We start from the raw sequence: 24,704 nt of genomic DNA, 5'->3' as shown, positions 1-24,704 counted from the left end.
GCACCACTGTTATTTAATAGTAGTGATATTTCTGCACTGCAGATAATTTACTTGTAGATGTAGTAGTGTAATAGAAAAAGAACAGACCCAACTGTCATGGCATGCACGCTGCTTGTTCTGAGTAATTGACTCATTCATTGAAAGAGACGTGTTAAAAAAAATAGCAGTGTGGAGTTTAATTAGATAATTCACTCATTCTGTAAAAAAACAGGTGTCATTGTCCTTTATTAAGGAAGAAGGGAAGCAAATGTTTCATACATTGTTATAAAATATTTTTTTCCTTCTGAATTGCTAAGTAAAATGGGCTTTTCCAAACATTGTTCAGAGGAAAAACATAATTTGATTAAAAAGTTGATTGGAGAGAAAAAAACGTATAAAGCTCAGCTAAAATTATCTCAAATGCTTTAAAATGGCAACAAAAACCTGAAAACACACTGAAGAAACCGAGCAACTAATGTTAAAACTGATCGAAGAATAGTCAGAATGGCAAAGATTCAGTCAATCGTCACCAGCAGAAAGATCAACGTTGATCTAAAATTACCTGTAAGTACTGTTACAGTCAGAAGCCATTTGATCAAAGCTAATCTAATAGCAAGAAGCCCCCATAAAGCACCACTGTTGAAAAAACGGCATATACAGAACCAGTTAAAATCTGCAAATCGATTTCCCCAGAGAGAAATGCCATAACAATCTGTGGACGTAAAATTGTTCTCTTCGGGTCTAGTGGTCATCGGCAGTACGTCAGGCGACCCCCGGGAACTGAATTCAAGCCACAGTGTACTGTGAAGACAGTGGAGCATGGTGGAGCAGAAAATATGGTATGGGAATGCTTTTCATACTATATGGTGTTGGGCCTTTTTATCACATACCAGGGATCATAGATCAGTTTACTTTGAATACATCAAAATACTTTAAGAGATTATATTGCAATATTCCGAAGAGGAAATGACCCTGTTCTTTTAACAAGACAACAACCACAAACACACAAGTAAGCGAGCAACATCTTGGTTCCAGACGAAAAGGATCGAGGTAGTGGAGTGGCCTGGCCTGCTCAATCCCCTGACCTCAACCCCTTTGAAAACTTGTGGGGTGACCACAGACTGTAAAAAAAGGAGCTGGTCATCGCCATCTTTGCAGCGCATCACCGCGCGTCACTGCCGGATAAAGTTCGTAGAGAGCTTTATTCAATCCATTTTAAATTCTGATTTTGGCCGCCTCTCAAATGGGTCAAAACATAGATATTACCTCAGAAGTTCAAGTAAATGCGCTAGAAATCTGCGCTCATTCAAGAATGTGCATTTATTGCATGAACGGAGAGAAAGTAACTGTTACTGACACCTGCTGGATTTCATCTGACAGTACCGCAGAACGATTGTAGCCTCAGGGATAGGCAACTCCGGTCCTGGAGGGCCACTGTCCTGCAGAGTTTAGCTCCAACCCTAATTAAACACACCTGAACAAGGCAATTAATGTTTTCAGGATTACTAGATAGATACAGGCAGGTGAGTTTTTATCAGGGCTGAAGCTAAACTCTGCAGGACTGTGGCCCTCCAGGACCGGAGTTGCCTATCCCCTGCTCTATATCTATAGATGTTTTTAAATGTGAAAACTCCAAAAAGCAACGGAATTGTCAGACATCCATTAGTGCATGTTCACAGAGCAATCCAACTGAAAAACAGCGCTGGTTGTTCTCTCGATACTCCGCAATGACGGAATCCAAAGGTGTGGGCGAAGGTATAATGGGTGTATTAAATTGTATGAAATAATCCAGAAAAAAAAGTACAAACACAGCAGAGATGGCAAGTTCGGCAGCTAGAATTAGCTGAGTTGACACGACGGCTAACAGACAAACGGCTAGTAGTGACAATAGGCAATTCACCTGTCACTTAAATGGCCACGCCCTTAATTATGCAGAACTTTAAGGCTTAATATAATTTAAACGGATGAGTTATAAAATAATTCACACCCCTCACAGTTTTCATGAAGGGCAAAATTAGCTATATAGACCAAAACAAATTTTTGTACCAGGCTGTAAACATATTTTTTTCTGCTGTAAATTTGAGATGGTCCTCACTGCAGAACATGAAATCCACGGGGAGGAGTCGGATCTAGATCCAACTCCTCCCACCTTACATATACCTAAACCTACCCATCTCCACCCCCTGATCCCTAAACCTACCCCTAAACCTACCCATCTCCACCCCTTAATCCCTAAACCCACCCCTAAACCTACCAATCTCCACCCCTTATATCTGGATCCAACTCCGCCCCCCGAATCTCGTGTACTGCATTGAGGTGCTACTGGTAAATTTGGCCATTTTAACATGGGGGATATAGCATGTCTCTAGTGGCCTGTCGATGAATTGCAGTTTAAGTCACTTCCATATTGGCTTCAACAGAGAGACTGGAAGGTTGCCGCTTGGGGGTGACATTAAAAATGCAGTTTCTGAAGCAAAAGCCCAAAATTCACAGAACATTTAAGAATCTGAAAATAAAAGCTATTAGAAAAATATTTGCACTCTATTCACTTTTATTAACGCACTGCTATTTATTTGAACACAACTGTATATTTTCAGGTTGTACACTTCAAACACCACAACTTTGAGGAAAGAAGCCGTTTTATCTGAGGAAGGAATCCCAGACAAGAAGTCTCAGCATGACTTGATCACTTAAAAGCATTCTTCTTTGGAAATCCGTACTAAGTTTTTTGACAGGGAAAGCAGCATGTGGGAATGGATTGTCTGTATTTGGGAATGGACGAGCACCACCTGAAGAAGACAACAGTTTCTGTGCCATGTTCAAGAAATGGGCAAAGCAGTTATATGGATAGTTAAAAAGGATTTTGCATCGTCTCATTTTTTTTTTTTATTCCTAATGAATAAAAAATTACACAAAAAAGAGCCAAGTGTGAAATACAGAGGTGTTTCTGAGTGCTGGTAATCCAATCATCTGACCCTAGACTTGGAGTGCAGCCATTTTTTAAAGCCAAAGAACAACAACTAATGGATCTGCTTTACAAGGCAACGTTTATTCATCCCCGGACCCCAAAGACACAATTTAAGTCTTTCATTAAAAGTTGTTTATTGAGCTATGTCATTCTCACTCTGACTAAAAGGTTACACTCAGAAAAGACGAGGACATTCCGTGGCAAAGTGCCCTACTTGCAGCTGCGATGATGTCAGCATTCTATTCTCCTTCACATTTATCCATCACATCTCTAGAGGTTGTACTGCTAGGCTACAGAGGCTCTGGAATAACGATCTAACACAATTTTTGGGGAGTGGTATGCAGCCTTTACATGCTGGACAGAGCTAATGAGGTGATTCTTAAAGGTGCTCTTAGCGATGTTGGGTGACGGACGTCACTTCTTGTTGACGTTCAAAGTATTGTCAAACAAAACGAAGGCTAGCTCGACACTCCCTCCTCCTCATCCCGTCCCCTCCCATTCCGTGTGTTCCTTCTCCTTTTACGTCGTCTCTTTGGTCGTGTGTCGGCCATATCAAAATTCAAGAGAATATAATTCTAACGTTAGTCGTTGTCGTTGTCTAGGACATCTCACCTCTAGCTAACTTCCCTCTTCATGCTTCTCTCTCCTCCACTCCCCCCTACTTGTGCACGCGCACTAGTTTTTCTTGCCGTTTGTGGAGCCTGGGCTGTCAACAGAGACCGCGTTTTTTTTACAGTGTGTTCAGGGGACCGTCAGCTAGCGGATAGTGAGAAGATGTTTGCTATATGTGACAAAAAATGTTTCAGCCAAAAAAACGTGTGACATCGCTTAGAGCACCTTTAAGTCATCTCCACTGGTGCCTATTTGTATAGGGATTTTCTTTTTTGCTGGTTGATGAGACTGAAAAAAGTTCTCTTTTCTCTTAGAAAAATTTCAACACACCCCATCCTCCATCACATCGCATCACATCACAGCAATAATGTAACACATTAAAAGATACTATGCAATGGTACATATGTTAAAGGTACATAATTGCAGGAACAAAAATGCATATTATTAAAGTTAAAATTAAAAACATTATCATAAAATACTATTTAAGTATATTATATAAGTAAATATTATTATTATTATTCTATGTATATTTTATAATGATAATATTATATATAAATATTAATATCATAAATGATCTCATTTATAATACCCATTTTTATATAATGTTTTTTAATTGGATTATTTTCGATTTCTCAAAAGATACAATTATTCGTACAAATAAAAGATAAGTCTGACCTTTGTGAATCTATTTTGTCCATAATACAATTACATGGAATTATTTAGCATAACTAAAGAAATTATAAAAGCATAAACGACATGTCAACGTTATAAATTGTAATATTTGTCTGAAAAAGTGTTTTGTTTTGCATTTAATAGAGTGGTCATCCAAAATCAAACACAAACTAGCTCATTCAAATTCTGCGTTCCTCCCCTACAGCTTCAAGTCCTCTGTGGCATGTGCACACACAAATTCTCCGGCTCTCAAGGTTAAGGTGATGCTCAAGGCTAGCTGCTTAGCATGCATGATCGACCCCAGGCTGCTTCCTGCTGTCCATCCAGAGCAGCTGCGGCCATTCTAGAGCCTACAGACACAACTTACTGCAAGGATGACTTTCATGTGTTTTTTTTTTAGGATTAGCATATCAATGTAAGCCCAAGCCATCACAAGGCTCTGTACGGTAGACTGTTTCCATAGAAACGCTGTCATTACCTAGGTGAAGCCAATTTATTGTCTTTTTTCATCCCTAACCTTTTGTGAACCAAGGGGAGTGCAAGAGCAAAAGAGAAGCAAACGTGTCGGGGCTAAGTCTCTCACCTCAGCGTGGATGTTTGGGACGGATCCGCTGGAGCCATTCTCTGCAATGGCACAGTTAGAGCTGTTCGGAGAACTGGGACCCGAGCCAGGGGCACTGCTGCACATAGAGGACACTGAAACACACACAGATTTCAACAATCACATTTTAGCTGCATCGGTAGGAAATATAGCTGATGATTTCACAATATTTTGTGACTGACTGAACCCGTTTTAATGTATCAGCAGGATGTTAAACTGTTCCCTTCCTCCAAGCTCTTTTATCTTAACAGTACAGAAATCACACGATACCCAAGTGTTCATTTATGTTTGAAAAATCTTCACACTTATCATCTGACGGCAGAGGTCTGTTATTCAGGTGCTGATACAATCTCAGATCTTCCATATAAACTCAAGCTGAACGCACATCTATGCCAAACCTTTTCATTTTTAACATTAACTTTAATAATAAAGTTTGATCTAAATCGGAATTGCAAGCTAATAAACTAAATAGTGTTAAAATACGTATAAATACAATACAAAATAATGAATAAACAATAACTAAATAAAAAAATTAATTGTAAAAAAAAAACTGAATTTGACATTATTTCGTTTCATTGCTGGGTTGAAAAAGAATAGAATAATAGGAAGTAAGTATTTTTCTATATAATATTTTACACATATTTGGTGACCCCTATCCTAAAATTTAAAGATATTTATATTCATTTCATGAAAAATATATGGTAAAACAAAAAATATCATAAATGTGGATATTATGTTTATTTGCATTTTTAAGATTTACTTAACTTTTTTTTTATGGAAATGTATATAGCTGCCTTTATATTTTAAGATAGGGGATCTGTCAGATAGAGATCATCATCATATTTGGAGAGTCCTTAGCTTAAAAAAGTTTGAAAACCTCTGGCCAGAAAGTGTAGTTACTGCATTCTTGGTCCAAACCTATTTTAATGCCTTCCTGTCCCATTATTACCCATGAGGTTGTGCAAACAGTTCTGTATTCTCACATATTGTTTACCTGAGATCTCAATTGCCCTTTTCTTGAAGGTGCTGATCACAGTACCGTCTTTCCGTCTAAGCAGTGGGCTACTTCTCCTCTCAGCCACCTTCTGTTTTAACCGTGAACGTACCTTCAGATTGGGCTCAGAGGCTGAACGAGAGAGAGAAAGAAAAAAGTTCAAATCACTTGATTTCACACCCGTATGATTTGAGGTATCGCGTATGTCCGTGGCACAAACGGTACAAGATTAGTTGCGCAGCAAAGTTTACTAATTACACTTAGGGGCTTGTTCAAAGTCACCAACCCTATGTATGTTGCCTTAATGAACACTACTAATGAGGCTTTGGATCTGTCGCTCTTGTGCATCAGGACCATGGACAGCAACATGCACATCCCTCCCTGATTCTCTCTCTCTCTCACACATACACACTCACACACACAGAGCTGCAGATAAAAGTTATATTTACAGTGTGCCGATTTTATCTCTTGTTGATTCCGGAGATGATGGGCCAAATTAAACTAATTGAAGTAAAAAGGGATTTGAAACAGAAAAAAGACAGGAAGTGGGGCAATTACCCGAACACGCAGTGTGTAATGCGGCTTGACCGAGCCCTGTGTTTTTTCTGGACCCGTTTGTGCGTCACAGCCACACTAAGCATATTGAGCAGAAAGGACTTTAGTGCCTAATGCTATCAGTGACTTTAGTATGAATTTAATTAGATTTAAAATAAAAGTGTGAGACGAGGGGGAGGGGACGCGATGGAAAGACACACTTTCCATCAGATTGCTGTGGTGTTGCCATAACAGTGGTAATATGGAGTAAGCTCTTCGCCCACGGTAACAGACCCGTCTGCGATTACTTTATCAGTGTGCTGAAGTCCAAGCTAGAGGGCGTGTGTGTGTGCGCGAGTGTCCTCCTATCCTCTGTATGGTATATGTGTGTCAGTTCTATTATAGAAGCGTGTATAGCAGCGTGGGTGTGACAGTTTAAAAGATAGCTGTGTGTAAAAAGCAGATAGCAGATGTGTGTGTGTGTGTGTGTGTGTGTGTGTGTGGGAACAAACTCACTGAATCTGTGTGGGTGTTTTGGAGTATGGCTGGCAGCTATGAGAGTGAACAGCAGATGACCGGTATGAGTGTGTGTACTCAGGTTATACTTTGAAAACATCCTCACAAATATAGTCAAACAACATCCAAGACATTTAAGGTGGTCCTTGGTATTTCAAACTCTCAAAATCAGACCAAATTGTGTTTCGCTTGAAATGTATTAATGCCAATAGGTTGTGTCAGGGCTAGACTGTGAGGAAGGGTATAATATATATCATTATTTTAGTATGAAATCAATTTCGTCCCTAATATAGCCTCTAAGGTGTGCGTTTATGTGTTGGTCCACTGTTCTGATGACTCATTATGACTCACACCTGCAGACTCCTCACTGAAGAATCTTCAACCCTGCGCGCGCACACACACACACACACACACACACACACACACACACACACACACACACACACACACACACACACACACACACACACACACACACACACACACACACACACACACACACACACACACACACACACACACACACACACACACACACACCCTTGCATCTCCTGTGATACCTCTAGACTGTTAAAGAGCTCAAACTTCTCCGAACAAAAACACTGTTGACTCCATAACAGCGTCATTCATGCACAGAAAGAAAATCATCATCTGACATTTACATGCAAACACAGTAATGCTTTATAATGCAGTGTCAATGTCGCAACTATTACTCATTGAAACAATTAATTAAAATAACAAAAACAACTAAATTTGCATTTCCTGGAGGAAATGTGAGGGCTAGTGAAGGATAGTGTTTATTGGTATAATAATCCAGAAAAGGAGAAGAGAGCCAGAGAAATGGGAGACAAAGAAAAGGTGACCCAGCTGACATCAACAGCTGAAGCGAGTGGGCCAGTATGACATCATCATTAAACGTTACATTCTTACAGTGCAAGTCAATGGGAGATTTCAAACATTAAATGTACAGTACCGTTCAAATGTTTGAGGTCGGTAAGATTTATTTTGCATTTTTAAATGAAGTCTCTTATATTCACCATGGCTGCATTTATTTGATCAAAAATATTGTACAAACAGTAATAGTGTGAAATATTATTATAATTTAAAATAACTGTTTTCTATGTTAATACGGTACATTTTAAAATGTAATTTATTCTTGTGATCAAAGCTAAGTTTTCAGCATCATTACTCCAATCTTCAGTGTCACATAATCCTTCAGAAATCATTCTAATATGATGATTTTCTGCTCAAGAAACATTTCTATTTAGTATCAATGTTGCCTAATGTCTATGTGGAAACCATGATACATCTTTTTCAGGATATAAAGTTCAAATATCATTTTTGGTAAAACTTTACAATAGTGTTTCATTAGCTAACATTAAATAACTGCATCAGTTAAAGGGATAGTTCACTTTGAAATTAATTTTTGGTATGTTTTAGCTTACCTCAAGGGCATCCAAGATGTCTGTTTTTCCGCAGTAGTTTCAATTTTGATATTTTTAGGTCAAACCATTCTTGTCTGTCAGTCATATAATGCAGGTTTATGGTCACTGTCTCAAAGAGCACGCACAGAGTCCAAATTAAAACAATTCCCCGTCGTCCAAATTAATCAATTCCCCATCGTAAGTACACATTGATGGCCTAAGACACGAAACGAGCGGTTTGTGTGAGAAAACGAACAGTATTTATGTAGTTTTTACCACTTATACACAGCCATGTCCAAGTGATCTGATCTGACGTGTACGCAGACTGGTGCATAGATATATACACTAGATGTCGCCTTAAAGACATCCGTTCCAATGAACTGCCGTAGACAAGGCGACATCTAGTGTGTATATATCTATGCACCAGTCTGCGTACACATCAGATCAGATCACTTGGACATGGCTGTGTATAAGCGGTAAAAACGACATAAATACTGTTCGTTTTCTCACACAAACCGCTCGTTTCGTGTCTTAGGCCATCAATGTGTACTTACGATGGGGAATTGATTAATTTGGACGACGGGGAATTGTTTTAATTTGGACTCTGTGCTTGTGTTTTGAGATAATGACCATAGACCTGCATTATATGACTGACAGACAAGAACGGTTTGACCTAAAAATATCAAAATTGAAACTACTGCGGAAAAAAAGACACTTACATCTTGGATGCCCTTGAGGTAAGCTAAAACATACCAAAAATTTATTTCAAAGTGAACTATCCCTTTAACATGAACTAATAACGAACTGAACTTCTACAGGATTTATTCATCTTTGTTAATTTCAACATTTATGCAATATTTCCGAAACACACAAATGCAAGACGTCTGTCTACTCACCGGTTTTACGGAGAGGGAAGTCATCCTTGCCCTCATAGGACCCTAACAGCGGGGGGAGTTTGTAGGAGGGCGGTGTGCCCGGTGTGTTGCTCTGTGGAGGGGAACTCTGCTCCAGGGACGCGTGGTGAGCCCCCCTGAAAAATAAACACAGGCCATTACAATGACTCATCCATCACAATGCAAATGAGTATGAATAAACCATAAACTTCCAGCATAATTTGGCTCATGCTCAAAAGCATTCATTTTGTTTAATGCTGATAATTTGGGTTTACCAGCCCAGAATAAGGCTGAGTGATATGGACTAGCAAGGTTCCTCTTACCAGCACTTCTGGGGGAAGGAATGGTTAAGTCCACCGGGGCCAGGTTCCTTTTTGCTCAACAGGAACTCCTGCAGCTTCAGTTTGACCTCAGTACTGGCGATGGCACCTAAGAACAAGAGTCAATGGACATTTATAAAAAAAAAAAAAAAAGTGAGTTTCATTCACCTCTGCAAAAGTCATTATCATGGGTTTGCGGATAGCTGCCAGTGTGTTGCTATGCGGTTGCTAGTGTGTTCTATGTAGTTGCTAGGGCATTGCTATGCATTTGCTAGGGTGTTCTGAGGTTGCTAACTAACGGTAACACTTTATAATAACTGCACACTATTAATCATTAGTTAAGCATTAGTGAACAGTTAATTCATCATTTATAAAGCATTAATAGACAGTTTATAAATCCAGCTATAAATGCTTTTTTCTTGATTTATAAGCATATCTATAATGTGTTTAAAAATTGTATTTTCATTCTTTATTAACAATCAATTTATCATTTCTAAATGAAGTTAAGTTGGAGATTTGTTAAAAAAAAATTATTTACCTCTTGATGGAAATAACATCATAATATTTCTTTCCATCAAGAGGTGCATCAATTTTTGGTCAAGATCTTGCAATGACAACGCATGGACATGATGTGTCTTCCTACATGGTTGTTCAAGGAATGTAAAGCTACACACTTCATCAATTAGAGTTGCCAAACATATAACATGCTAGAAACATAATAATCACTGCAAAAATGATCCACTGACTCTTAAGTATTAGCCTATTTAATGATTTATTAAATGTTTGGACGGGCAGTGTATATACGTTACTGGTCAAAAATTTGAAGTCAGTAACATTTTTTTAATCTCTTATGCTCATCAAGGCTGCATTTATTTTAACAAAAATACAGTAAAAACAGTAATATTGTGAAATTTTAAATAACTGTTTTCTATTTTAATGTATATTAAAATGTAATTTATTCCTGTGATGTCAAAGCTGAATTTTCAGCATCATTACTCCAGTCTTCAGTGTCTTAGCAACATGCTAATCAAACTAAATTGAAATCATTCAACTTTGAGAAGAGTCCCACAGGTGCAGCAAATAACTGGTGCCTATGTGTGCACTTATGAGGTTCCATCTCTGTTAGAATACTATGTAGGCAACTCACTCAGAAGGTTTTGGAACAGATCCAATATGTTAATTTTGTGGCTCAATAAATCCTAGTACTGCATTGTGTTATTTTTAATAGTAAACAACCAAAGAGAAATAATAGAGCAATTTGTGCCTGCTGTGCCTAAAGTACTTTAAAGAATATCCATGACAATGCCTAATTATAACAGCAAACAGCGATAAACATCACCTACGTACTGCTCAGCAAGGTGTTTACTCATTGAACTAAAAGGTGAACAGTGCATTTAAACTATTCCCATTTTGGAAATTAGCAGCAGAATAAATAACAGGAAATGATGAGCGGTGAACATGCCATGAAATGAGTTCGCGCGCTGTTGATCTATTGTCCATAATATATGGATTAATGGAGAGATGCATACTCTCTTTGCCCTTCTCTTTGTTCCGTAACATGAGCAGTTGTTGTTCCAGTCTCTGCTTCTCCATCTCTTCGTGACGCTGCTGTTCCAACTTCCTCTTCTGCTCCAGCTCCTGTTGACGCTTTGCTGCAAGGATCTCCTGCTGTTGCTGTTCAGGAAGAAAATCAGAGTCAAGAATCAGAGCTCAAGGAGATGATGTGTACCGAGAGTACAGCAAGGGTCATACCTTAAGATGCTCCTGTAGCTGCACTTCATGTTGGCGTGTCAAAACCTCGTGCTGCTTCTGGAACTCGGCGAACAGCAGCTGCTTCTGGAGCTCTTGCTGTTGTTTGAGTAAGAGCAGCTCGTGCTGAAGCTGTTTTTCTCTCATCGCCGGGTCCACTGTGCTTAGTGCGCTCAGACGCGGGTCTGTACGCAGGTCCACCGGCCCTCCGCTACCTCCGCCCTGATCTCCTCCACCTCCCACCGGGCTCTGCATCCCAGATGGTAACAAAGTCTTCACATCCACGGCTGGAAAGAGAGCGACACAGTAAATTAAAGAGTCATCTAACTTCCATTAGAATTATGATAACCTGTTAAACATAACAACTGAAGCTTACATTTTACACGCACGCACACACACACACCTGTTGCATTTGTATTTTATAATGGGTCACCTCTGCCTGGGTTCAAACATGTTCCCTTAACCGCTATGCTAGTAGCACTTAAAATAGCAAGTTGACACATAAACATAAAATATGTTTAGAGCACACAGTTACATAAGCAAAGGCCAGGGGTGCATTTGAAATTGAGAGGGTACTCTGTGGTTCATGTATGCTGTTGTCTGTAAATGCAGGGCTGACACTTGTCTGTGTCTGCCCATGTTACCGTAATCAGGTGTAATCAAGCTCAAATGTTGACGGGCTAGTTGACGTTGCCGTATTTTGTATCACAAGCTTGTTGGGAATTTATCCAACTAAGCTCAGACCAGTTTTATCAGGGAAGGGCAGCACAGAAAATTTTATGTAAAAGGGCGACAGCTTCTTTTTAGATCATTAGAACAAAAGTAACAGCAAAGACCTTCCTTATGGTAGGGCACTGTACTGCTAAAGAGAGCATGTGGTTATATAACCTAGAGGGGAAACCAAGGTGATGCCCTGAGGCTCGTCCTAAAAATCAGCCCAACCAGTCACTTTCTCTCTCCATTTCTGCTATTTCCAATAGTACCACTACAGAGAATACTGAGCTTCCCAAAGCCTCTGAGCAAGTTTTTTGCACAACTGATGTACTAAAAAAAGGCCTTAGAAAACCCAACATTCCTGATTTTGTTTGTGTTGTACTTTTTTTCCTCCATCAAATACTCTTTTTTTATTTTCATTGCAGTAAGGTGGCATTAATGAGTTGCCATGGGGATAGCGATGTGTTTCCAGGCTCTTGTGCACATTAGCCTGAGATCTCTACAAAGGCATTCAGTCAGGGAAACAAATCTCACCAATTAAAGGTGGCCAGGTCATAGCAGCTTCCAAACATTAGTCCGAATCAAAGTACTCAACTTCAACGGCATTGGGGAACAAAAGGAATTGAACTTGCCCCTTACTTCAAGTAAGGAAAGCTCTTAGGCTGCAATTTAATTCTTAAATTATATTACACATAAAAGTATTACTAAAAAAATGTATTTCCAAATATTGAGTACATTTTCTCATAATTCTCTGATGAATAAAAATGATGAATATTCATCCTTGCTGAATAAAAGTATTAATTTCTTTTAAGAAAACTACAGTATTAATTTCTATTCCCAATGATAAATAAAATAAAAATAATAATAATCAAATTGGTCCCAGCACTGAAATGTTGGTATTGCATTCTTGTAGAAGCTCATACAGTAGAGCATGGCACAAGCAACAAAGCCATGGGTTAGAATATATATACCTTCAATGTAATTTAGCCGCATGTGCATAAAAGCATCTGACAAATCAATGCATAAATGTAAATACAATGGGACAGACAAGTTAGCATCTAGGATAATTCATTATCTTCAAGGGCGGCATCGTCATCACATTTATTACCTCTTTTTTTTTAAATAACTGAAAAATAACCAATTTTGGAAAAAGCATGCAGACTTCACAGAATACTACACCACCTGGACATGCCTGGCATACTTTTTTCATCAAACTATGAAAAGCACTTTAAATCCTTGCATTGCTGTATACTAATAAACCAAGTTTTTAATGCTGAAAATTGGCACATCTTTTAATCGAAACAGGCAGTATGAAGTAGTATGAAGTTATAGAGTCTTTGTGGTGTCCTTGAATCTGCAGAGACCTCGAGTGTGAGGTAGGATACCACTACACGGGGGCCACTCACAGCTGAGAACACATTAACTCGCATGTCACTCAGCCTCTACCGTGGGCCGGGTTGCCCTCCCAGCATCGGCTAAAGTTTACCAACATGATAATGATCCGGTTTCTTTTGCTGGATGCCTGGCGGAAGCGTTCGGCTTACATGAAAATCGGATTACTCCCCCTTCATCAGTCAGGGGCTAAAAATATCTTTCCTCGTGCCCTCAGGCCGACTGACTGTGTCAAGCCACTGATGTCAGAGCATGACCAGCCGAGGTCGCCAGGGCTGCCGCTACTGTCCTGAACGAGCTTAGCATGGATTTCCCCAGATACCCTTGGTCTTCCAGGAGATGAACAGGTATGATTCCCATGTGTGAAGTTCAGTGTGGTCTGCAACAAATGGCCCAAAACCTTAGTTAATAAAGCAGCCTGTGCAAAAATTGTATGATTATGGGTGAATTCCATGTTAAAAGACTGTGAATTATGAAATAATAATAAGGCTATAAATTATAGATAGACTAATGTGTTGTCTTCATGGGCTGCAAAAACAAGCATACTGTGAGAACACTGTAGTCTGATTCACAAAAGAGTGACTCTGAGTAGGGATGTGCGAGACTAGTCAACCAGTCCACTATGCTGCTGCTAGTCAACATAAAACTAGCATATAACAATTAAAGGTGCATTGCGCAACTTTTCATGTTAAAAATACCCGTTTTCTAACCCATACATGCTTAAACAATTGCCTGATGGGCTGAATGAGCCCTTCTCTGATCACTGAGATTGTCTCTATAATCCTGTAAAGTAAAATAAATAAGAGGGATTCGGGCCGGAATTTTAGACTGGGCGTGACGTCATGCGCGTTCACGGCACGCTCACATAGCTATGTCTGGCAGGTTTGTGTATTCGCCGGCATTCTCCGTAGAAGATGGATTGTAAGAGACCTTGTCTCTAGTGCAACCAAAAGGGCAAAATTGGACTCAGACAGGCGTCGGAATAAGACGAGAGTAAACATAGGGAAGTGTATAGATGTTGTGTATAGTTACCCTTTTTTTGTCTTATAAATGTATGAACTACTGTGACCTTGCCCAGGGACAGCAGTTGAAAAGTATTGACACATTTCACATAAATGTTCATCAGTGTGTATTGTCCCTGGCAAAATATCTACTAAATAAATCTGCACTACATGTAGTTTAATGATTTGCTATTCGATTAAAACAGTTCAAATATCTTGAGTGTGATATAAAATGCTGATATATAAGTTAGATAATTAGACACAAATTTTGAGCAAATTACTGCTTAATTAGGATGTATTGCTATTGGAATATGCTACTTAGCAGATCAATAAAACAGGCTTAACCCCCGCAAATCTTCGGCGGATTAGCCTGTTTGGGGGATTAGACAATTGAGTGTACTTTTTTGACCGACTGTGCTTTGAGCTTTTACAAAGTAACAACTTATATTGTTCATGAACGTGTTTCCATAATAACACAATCATAAGTGGATACAGTAAACACATAACACAGTTCAACATGGAGATAGATGGAAATAAAAAACGAAGTTTTCTACTACCCCCGTTTTTCCCTCACACATAAGTGTGTCATTTACTCAATTGCCTTTCCTTTCACATATTTAAAATGACTTGCAGATTTATAACTTTATTACCTCTGAAGACATTTTGATTGTAAACAAAAGATTTGCGGCTGATGCTCCTTTGGTTATGAACAGCTCGTGCTCGTGCAAGCGTGCGTGTGCGTGTGGTCCATGAGCGTGCACATCTCTGGCTGCAGTTTCACTTGCCGCCAGAGGTGGCATAGTTCTGCAAAAACTCAGAATCTTGCTTAATGCACCTTTAAGCTTGCTAATAGGCTTGTTATACTACATGTTATGAGGGACAACAATACCCGACAACAATACCTTGACGTGATGACTTTTGTTGGCTAACATTTATTTGAGGAATTCTGTTCATAACAGGCTTTTGAGTTTGTACTTGGTCCTGCACTACCTATTGATTCAGTTTATTCTAATAAATGTTTACATTGGTTAACGTTGATTGAATGCTTAGGTTTAATGTTCATTGTAATCAATGATCATAATGCAAGGCAGGCACATCGCATGTATACAACTTATTTTTCAGCGGCATTCAGTATGGGTTTTCACTATTTGATCCATAGATGTTAGGCTATTTTTAAAAGGATAATTATTTTGACTTCAATTTAAATGTTAGTGAAATTAGTCATGGCGCACATCCCTACTTATAAGCCAGCAAATAGACTCAAGTTAGCGTGTGTGAATTAGTCTAACAAATTTAATGGTCTCCTCACTGCAAATACTGCTTTTTGTACCTTTAATTTAAATTTATTTCACGTCATTTTTGCTGATAGTTCCAGAGTGTACAAAAGCAATCGTAAAATACCAGCTAAATAAATTATCCTGAAGAATGAACATATGACTGTACCTACCTATGATTGTGAAACTTCCCTTAAGACTTTCTAAATATGTAAAGGAATTAAAATGAAACTCTATTAATATTGAAACTTGGTTACAGCCATTAAATATTTTGTTAACATGTTTGTTCACAGTCTACCAGCAGCACCACAGATAAGTAATCTGTCCAAACACAACATCTATGTGAAGGACTCCCCATCCCTAAGGAAAACTCCTTTGAGGTGATAATTAGCAAGTACAGAGACTATTAAAGACAGCCTTCCTATCCACACTTTCCTGTCCAACAAAAGACAATGGCAATTCCGTCACAGCTAATGTCTATCCTTTTTCAAACTTCTCGTCCATTTGAAATATCACCCGCCTCCAAATTGGTAGTTACTCATTAAGGACCTGTTTTTAAGTTGAAAGGAAGAAATGAAAAACGCATGAAGGACCAAAATAGAAAAGGGGGAGGTACTCTGGGACTGGAGTCTTCGAGGAAGTCCTCAGTGAGGAGGTTGGGCAGACTAAGGGGGTTTCCAGGAGATTTCCCTCAGAGAGCTCTGACCAAAGTGGAGTCTCGACTGATTACTGCAGCGCCCACATATATAGCGCACATATACACAAACTAGCAGACTGATAAAAACAGAATCAAGCATGAATGTTGTGTACTGTACAAGACAATATAATTAGGCCTTAAAAAGATAAAGTTACTGAGACTTCTTGTCCCTTGTTGAAAAATATAACTATTTTCAAATGGGAAAGGAAAAATAAACTTAATTTAAGATATGGAAATCTGCTTATCGAGTAAATGTAACATGTTTAAGGATGTTTAGTACTTTTATACTAAAGCCACACACAAAAATTAAAGGTACACTGTGTTTAAGTATTTTATTAACTTAAATCAATGTCTTTATTCATAAATATGTCCTCATTGGTGTAAAATTACCTCTGCCAATGATCTGACTTATCCTCGTAAGCGAATAATTTCTTATCTTTATTTACATTGGACGGGTAGGTCCAAGGAGGCTTTCATGTCGTTCCGCCATTTTGAAAAACTTTAATAGCAAAGAGGGACAAAAAGCACTAGCCTACCACAACGCGTTTTTGTTCAGAGCCAGCGTCACATGACTGAAACAAGCTGAAACGTGCAAGGAGATCAGTGAGAGGTGCTTGTCACTGCCCCGGCAAATTTGAAAGGCTGCACTGCACGGTACTTCATAATGCAGGATCATACTTATGCCGAGCCCCGGGAGAATGAATCCTCGTCGCCAAATCGCAAAAAATGTAATTTAAAAGGAAACATGACCAGCGAATTAAAAAAACAACGGTAAATATCGGGATAGCTTTTCCCAGGTGGAAAGCGCTAATGAAGGAGAAAAACTTTGAAAGGGACGCTGAAGTTGCCTGCTTTCTTCTCAACAGGTAAGTTGATGTTACGGTCTAAATTACAAGATTTATTTCATTGCTTGGTTGTGTAATTCATTATATAGCCAGCATAACATTAGAACATGTATAGTTAACTCGATGAAGTGCTATTGGAAGACATGTTGTCATAGATTCTTGGTACATAACACCTACCGTAGTTGCAACACGCATTTGAAAAAGCGAGGCGCTAGAGAGCACAATTCGTTTGAATGCAAAATACAATTTCACCGCTAGATGGGAGAAATTCATACACAGTATACCTTTAATATCCATGATTATATAAAAATTCTGGACAATATAAGCCAAGAATTATATACTTGAAATGCAATACAAGTGAATTAAGGCATCACAACAATGTACAGTATGAAAAATTCATATTCATTTCGAGATCTTTTATAATTCCCATAAATCAAAAGCAGTCTCTTGAAACAAGCTGAATCAGATTCCTTCTACAATGACATTATTGTAGGGAAAAACCACACCCACAATCTGCCCTATTAGCATAGACACAGCCCTGAGTGAAAAGCATTTCTTTGTCCTGGCTGTAGCATGCTGGAGATGTACAATGTCTGTGCCAAAGAGGTATTGCAAGTGTCGTGTTTTGGGATGTATCAATGCACATAAGATTCTCCATAGACTCCCGCCATCTGAGTCATTGAGGACAACGTGGTTAAATTTCATTTTCAAAGGAAATGTCCCAAAGAAAATCACTAAAGTCTTACACGTTTGCACCAATCATTTTGCGCCGGACCGCTTCACAAACGTGAGTCTTTTCAAAGCTGGACCATAGTCGGCTCAATAAACGTTACATGCGCTCTGAAGAGAAAATACGTTTAAACAAACAGGCTCCAGTCCAGGATGGTCAATCATTCATTTGCGAGTCTGCTCAAGCTGGCGCATCCGTCTTTTCACCTTTATTACAATACAGTACGTAACACAAATGCAATAGCATATCATAAAAGCAAGATGACAACATAAATTATAACCATAATAAAACTAAACTATACCCGTTCTATCTCCATGCAGCATATATTCACTGGCTCTATAGGCATTTTACAACAGTTCCCAAAACGAGCACCTGTACAGCGATTTATAGATTATTATGATGGAACATGCTAATCGATGACTTGAAGATAGTTAACTCCACATCAACTTTTTCATCAATTAACCATTCAGAAACGTCCTGTTACATTCTACATGCATTCTTCTTGAGTCTCTCCATCATTGTCAGACTTCGGTTCGAACATATAAGGCTAAACTCCGCTACTGACAGTTTCTGACATTTTCAGTACTTGAGATTGTTCTGTTTTTGTTTTAGCCGGTATGCTGGATCATGAGCTCTTGTCGCTCCGCCCTCTTCTTGAAAGGAGTCTGGAAGCACCAGCTCATTTGCATTTAAAGGGACACACACAAAAAGTGGCAATTTTAACATTATACGAAAAATTATAAAAAATGATCTGTGGGCTATTTTCAGCTAAAACTTCACATACACACTCTGAGGACATCAGAGACTTATTTTACATCTTGTAAAAATGCCCATCTCGTTTGATGAAAGGAAAGGTAATCTACATGTAAAAAGAACATAAAAATAAACATAATCAAAAGATAGTTAATTTTGGCTGAAATGGTACTAATATACCAATACGTTTTGCACACATACATGTACATCTATATATGCACATCTTTCCATGTTGTTCAGAGTTTTTCCAGGTGATGAATAAATGAGGACAGTGGTGAGCTTGTCCCAAGGGGAAGGCCTTAAAAAGCAAAAAAAAAAAAAAAAAACATTTCTGCTGAGGCACTTACGATGTATTAAAAACGAGGTAAGAGCATTGTAACCTGACAGGATGGAAATAGAAGAGTGAGAGAGAGAGAGGTACCTCCTCATTAAAAATAAAAGAAGGTGTTGCATAAGCTATGGGTGAGGTTGGGTGAGTGAGAGAGAAGGGGAAAGGAACGAGATACGACAGACAGAGTAAAACTGGGTGATGTTATTTGGATAAAAAGCCAAGAAGGACTAATCAATGGAGTGTCTGGAAGAGGGCCAGAGATTGCTTGAGTAGCCAGATTTACCTTTCATCAGATTAAATCGTACTCCATGGATTATGCTAATCGCCTGGTGAAAGGACTATAAATAGCTTCCTCTCACTCCGTGTCACGGCGTTAATGCATGGTGTCAGTGTGTGTTTGTATATGTGTGTGTTTATTTACACTTGATCCCCTTATGCAGCAGTTAGCTTAGTTTGTTTAAAAGCAGCCAGGCAATTGTTAATCACAATTCCCAACACAGTTAGGTTTGAATTGAGCACACAGGATTGTTTTTTTAATTGTAACACCCTAGACCAGGGGTATTCAATTAAAGTTCCAAGAGGTCCGGTCTCTATATTTCCTTGGTCCGGACAATGCTTTTTTGGATCAGTACATTTCAATCGGGGCAGCCGTAGTACTTTGTAAAAGAAAAAATACCTAAACATTTAAAATAGTCATCCAAGATGAAAATCTTGGGCCCCGAGAGCCAAAGCAGTCATGTCTAAGAATTGTTTTCAAAAATGTACCCAAAAAAGTAAATATTTCTGTAAACGCGATATGAATATAAAAAGGTAAGATAATATAAAAATGTTTTATCAGGCTATTATTCTTATTATTATTATTTACATTTAGAATTTATTTATTTATTTAATAATAATAATAATAATTATTATTATTATTTTCTTTAATACTGGAATGACCCTGGACCTCTTTTAGTCACAATAAATAAATAAATAAATACATATACATGTTCTGTCGCTGCTTGTGTTTAATCTCTTCTGGGAGTGAAGGGGAGGCCGGGGAAGATGAGGAGGAGATGGAGGATCTGTGCAGGTGAAAAGTTCTGCAGACAAAAGCTTTGATTGCCCATTTCCTCTAATCACTTTCCTGCACCTTCATACACAGCTCTGTACTTCCACAACAACAGAAGACAATCATCTGGAGAGACCCAAGCTTGCAATAGTTGGGCCATGGGAAGATGTTTATCACAATATTGAATTCTCTTTGGTCCAAAAAAAAGAAAGAAAAGAACTGTTAAAAAGAAACCATGATGCTTTTCCCCCTCGTCTACTGTAAGTATTGAAAAAAACTTCCCCATTTCCACCATAGCAGGGGGTCTTTCCTGGCTTCAAACTCCTTCCCCTTTGTCTTTCCCGCTTTCCTCTACACCTTCACGTCCTCCTCATCCTCCCCGGCCCCCGTTCTCCCCTTCACTCCCAGAAGAGATTAAACACAAGCAGCGACAGAACACAGTCTGCCTGCGAAAAGCGCAGTTATAAATAGCCCTGGATTAATAATGCTCTGGGGGGAGTGGAGGGGAGCGAGGGGGGGATGGGGGGCATGCTGCGCTTTTAAAAGTGCGCAAATCTATTTTAGGACACTACATTGCCAGGCGGCTGTGCTTCTCTCTTTCTCTCTCTCGCTGTTCCCTCCCTCCCATCTCGGATCGGCATTACAGACGTCTGAGATGACTGCAGCATGTAGTTTCTTTGCAGAAACCTGAGGACCCTTGTGAAAAGCATGTTGTTAGTCTCTCAATAATGTCATAAAAGCTCTGCCTAAGGACCCAAAGCAAGGACAATCCATAGATGTGACCCGATGTGCTGTGACCTAAACCAGCACCTAACCAGAAAATAATCTGACAATGAGTTACACAATCTAGCTGAAGCACTGAAACATTTTTAAGTATAACTTTCCATCGAAAAACAGTGTTTAAGTTGACATCTAACCGCTATATCCTCAGGGATGATATCCCTCATGGCAGCAACAACCTAACGCTCTCCTCTCCTCTCTCCCGAAGGGCTTTCCTTTTGTTTTCAGAGCTCAGTTGAAAGAGAAACTTACAGCTGACACAATTTGCTGACACCATTTCCTGCTTTCATTCCAGCCAGGGGAGCTTTATTTTAGTAGTTAGTCCAAAGCCCTGTTGTGCAGAGACAAAGAGAGACGTTGACAAAGAGGAATAGACATAGAGAAAGAAAAAGAGTACGGATGCTCTGATACTAAAATACTAATTCAATTTGCATGTGATTATTGTGTGACAAGAAAAAAAAAACTCAGAAATTTGAAACAAAAAAGTATTATAATATATATATATTGTGTGTGTGTGTGTGTGTGTACAAAAGTAGTGGGACACCTGACCATTACACCAACAGGGAGATTGCATTCTCAGTACAGACATTAATATGGAACTGGTCCTCCCTTTGCTGCTATAACAGCTTCCATTCTTCTGGGAAGGCTTTCCACAAGATTTTGCCGTGTTTCTGTGGGAATTTTCGCCCGTTCAACCAGTGTGAGGTCAGGCACTAATGATGGACTAGAGGGCCTGGCTCGCAATCTACGTTCCAGTTCATCGCAAAGGTGTTTGATGGGGGCTCTGTGCGGGCTAGTCAAGTTCTCCCAAACCAAACTCATCCAACCATGTCTTTATGAACCTTGCTTTGTGCACTGGGGCACTGCATGCTGGAACGGAAAAGGGCCTTCCCCAAACTGTTCCCACAAAGTTGGAAGCATAGCTTTGTTCAAAATGCTTTTGTATGCTAAAGCATTAAGATTTCCCTTGAATGGAAGAGGCCAAGTTCGAAAACAGCCCCATACCATAGTTATTTTAATAGTAAAGACTTTATTTTTCAATGTCACATGATCCTTTAGAAATCTAATTGCTGCTCAAGAAACATTTCTTATTAATATCAATGTTGAAAACAGTTGTGTTTCTTAATATTTATGTGGAAACTGCTTCAGGATATATTCAGGATTCAGGGGCCGGATTCACGAAAATCTTCTTAAGAAATAAGTTAAAGCAACACCATGGAGTTTTTCAACCTTCATAATATATGTCCAAGACCCTTGTGATGGTACATCGACTTACAATAGGTTGAATGACACGTCTGCCATAACCTGACGGGGTCTGTATCGCTTTTACTGGCACTACGGAACTTCGGGGTTCCGGTAGTAACCCGAGCACAAAAAGAACTACAAAATTCGACTGCTTTACGGCGTACCTCACTTCCCCCTCCACCCCCAACCCCCCCATTTCCTCAAATTCGGACGTGAGAGCCCAACTAGCGTTTGTTTGCCGGCTGGTATAGCGCGTGTATGTTGTCATGGCCGAAGCAGCAACGAAACCGAAGAAGGCAAAGGTTTTGTCGGACTAGGAAGAGAAAAGGGGAGAGTGACAAAATCAAAGGCCGGACGAGGATCAATATTGGTACAGCGTTGCTCGCTGGCGTGAGCTAAAGGAGGAGGAGGGGTGCCCGACCGATGCTGACTTGGCCGTCATGCTGTTGGACTAGTAAGTATATTGCTTGCATACTATCTCTAGTTTTTCGAATTTGTTGTCTGCCTGGCTATGTTACGGAAGCTATCTGGTCCTCCATTTATCTTCATGAATCAAGAAAGGGGCTACATTCTTGCAAGTAAATAATACATGATTAGACGGACAAAATCATCTTTTAGGCTAACTAGCCTAATGACTGCAGGCTGATAGTCATGTTTGTTTATTTATTTTTCTGGTGAAAGTGTCTTGCCTCAGGCTATAATGCAAATAGATTTTTCAACTTTGCAGATTCATCTATGGTAGCTTGATATTATAATATTGATGATATATGGCTATTACCACCCACACAAACATTGAATTGAATTAGATTGGATTCAATGGATTGAATCCATTCTGTAAAACAGTAGCCAATAGGATATTATAATGACGTTGGCTTGTAAACGTGAGCTACGCGATCTTTTGGCGTTTGAAAAAAATAAAACCCATGAAATTATATTCATATGACATGCTTCAGCATGTGTATAAGACATTTCACACGCAACGCAGGCAGTCTGCCCAAGACGTGAGAACTCCTTCTGCAGAGTTCGGCTTGTCAACAAATGCACATGTATCCCCTGGTATAACCATGACAGATTTTACGACAGTAGTAGAAGACAATACTGTTTCCCAACTGTAGGGGGACCCCGAGAGCAAAACTTACATGGTGTTGCTTTAAGAAAATTCTCAAGATAAATTCTAAGATGTTTGTAAGAATGTTACAAAGAATCTTCTTCAAAAAAAGAACTTACATTACCAGCAAAGAATTTATGTTATAATATACTATGCGTTTTTATATTTTTCAATTATAATATTGTTTTTTTGTTTATATATACACATATAAATACAAACATACACATACATACACACACACACATATACACACACACATACATATACATATATATTTATATTTATATATATATATATATATATATATATATATGTGTGTGTGTGTGTGTATATATATATATATACACACACACACACACTCACAAAAGAGAGATAGAAAAAGGACACTAAGTGAGCAAGAGAAGCTAAGGACGCTGAGGTAGGACCTCAAGGACAGTCATTAATAAATGTGCCTGCACTTCCCTCTGTTCTGCAGAAGCATCTCTGTTGGTAAGCTTTGGGACACAGCGGTGAATCATGGGATGTGTTTCCCCAGCACAGAAACAAACTAGGGGCTTCGTCTATTTTTCGTCTTATTTTCTAACCCAATACGTAAACTTAACAACTACCATACTAACTATTAACGGTACAATATGTAGTTTTTCGCCGCTAGGGGTCGTTAACCTCTTCAAAACAATAACAAAGGTTGATTATGCAGTGAATGAGCGTGGAATCATGGAACTTGTCGTCATGCTGATGGATCTAATAATGTTTATGGATGAGTGAATACATTCATGTTTTTTAACATGACTGTGGTATGAAGCAGGGCGCGATTGCTAATGAGAGACAGATATCAGCGCATCACGCGAGTCCCGCGGATATAAAGGAATGAGGTTTCACTTGGTCCACACTATCATACTGCATTTGAGTGTGTTGAAAGTTATAATGTTATTCTATGTGTTAGACTAGCAGTAAGCTAGATCAACATTAGAATAACATACTGATCATATTCTAACATTTCATCATGTTGAGCTATATAACATTAATTCGTTTTATGTACATTTGCTCACCTGTCTAATAAAGCACAAGCAAGAACGGCGTCTCTGTCAAATCGAAGTTTGTCGCGAAGCTCTCGGCATCTCGAAAACGCCACGCCGATATTGATCCTCGTTTTATTTCTCCTTTCATCCCAAAGTCTGCTTGCTATGGTCCATAATGTTTGAACGCAACAACAACAGCGTGAGCGTGCCGCTAGACATCACGCAGTTGTCCACGTCTGTTGCCATGGTTACCGTGGCATTACAAGCGGAAAACCAGGGATAACGCAGATATTACGTCATTGACAGGCGACAAGTGACGGGCACTGTTTAAAATTGTGAATTTCTCTGAATTTACAAATTCTTGGAAACATTTAGGATAATGTAAGTACACAATTGAATGATATATAACACTGTGCAAGTGTTCTTGGGATATTTTAATACAAAAATCTTACATATTGTACCTTTAATAAGCAGTAATAAGGAGTTTATTAAGGCAAAAGTT

General features: G+C 39.0%; 1 protein-coding gene across 6 annotated transcripts in view; it reads right to left on the bottom strand.

The window, feature by feature from the left end:
• The window catches only part of hdac5 (histone deacetylase 5), a 78,592-nt gene that overhangs the window by 16,375 nt on the left and 37,513 nt on the right, over window positions 1-24,704 (bottom strand). For all 6 annotated transcript variants that reach the window (XM_082183827.1, XM_082183826.1, XM_082183825.1 and 3 more), the window contains 6 exons: window positions 11,266-11,549; window positions 11,043-11,187; window positions 9,517-9,622; window positions 9,197-9,330; window positions 5,827-5,958; window positions 4,815-4,927 (listed from right to left, as the gene is read on the bottom strand). In XM_082183827.1, coding sequence (XP_082039953.1) covers window positions 4,815-4,927; window positions 5,827-5,958; window positions 9,197-9,330; window positions 9,517-9,622; window positions 11,043-11,187; window positions 11,266-11,517 — 882 coding nt within the window. In that variant the 5' untranslated portion in view covers window positions 11,518-11,549. The remainder of the gene's footprint in view (window positions 1-4,814; window positions 4,928-5,826; window positions 5,959-9,196; window positions 9,331-9,516; window positions 9,623-11,042; window positions 11,188-11,265; window positions 11,550-24,704) is intronic.

Source organism: Leuciscus leuciscus (genome assembly GCF_965113295.1).
Source record: "Leuciscus leuciscus genome assembly, chromosome: 1".
Taxonomy (NCBI): domain Eukaryota; kingdom Metazoa; phylum Chordata; class Actinopteri; order Cypriniformes; family Leuciscidae; genus Leuciscus; species Leuciscus leuciscus.
The sequence above is the reverse complement of the archived record's forward strand: the minus strand, read 5'-3'. Positions and strand labels throughout refer to the sequence as shown.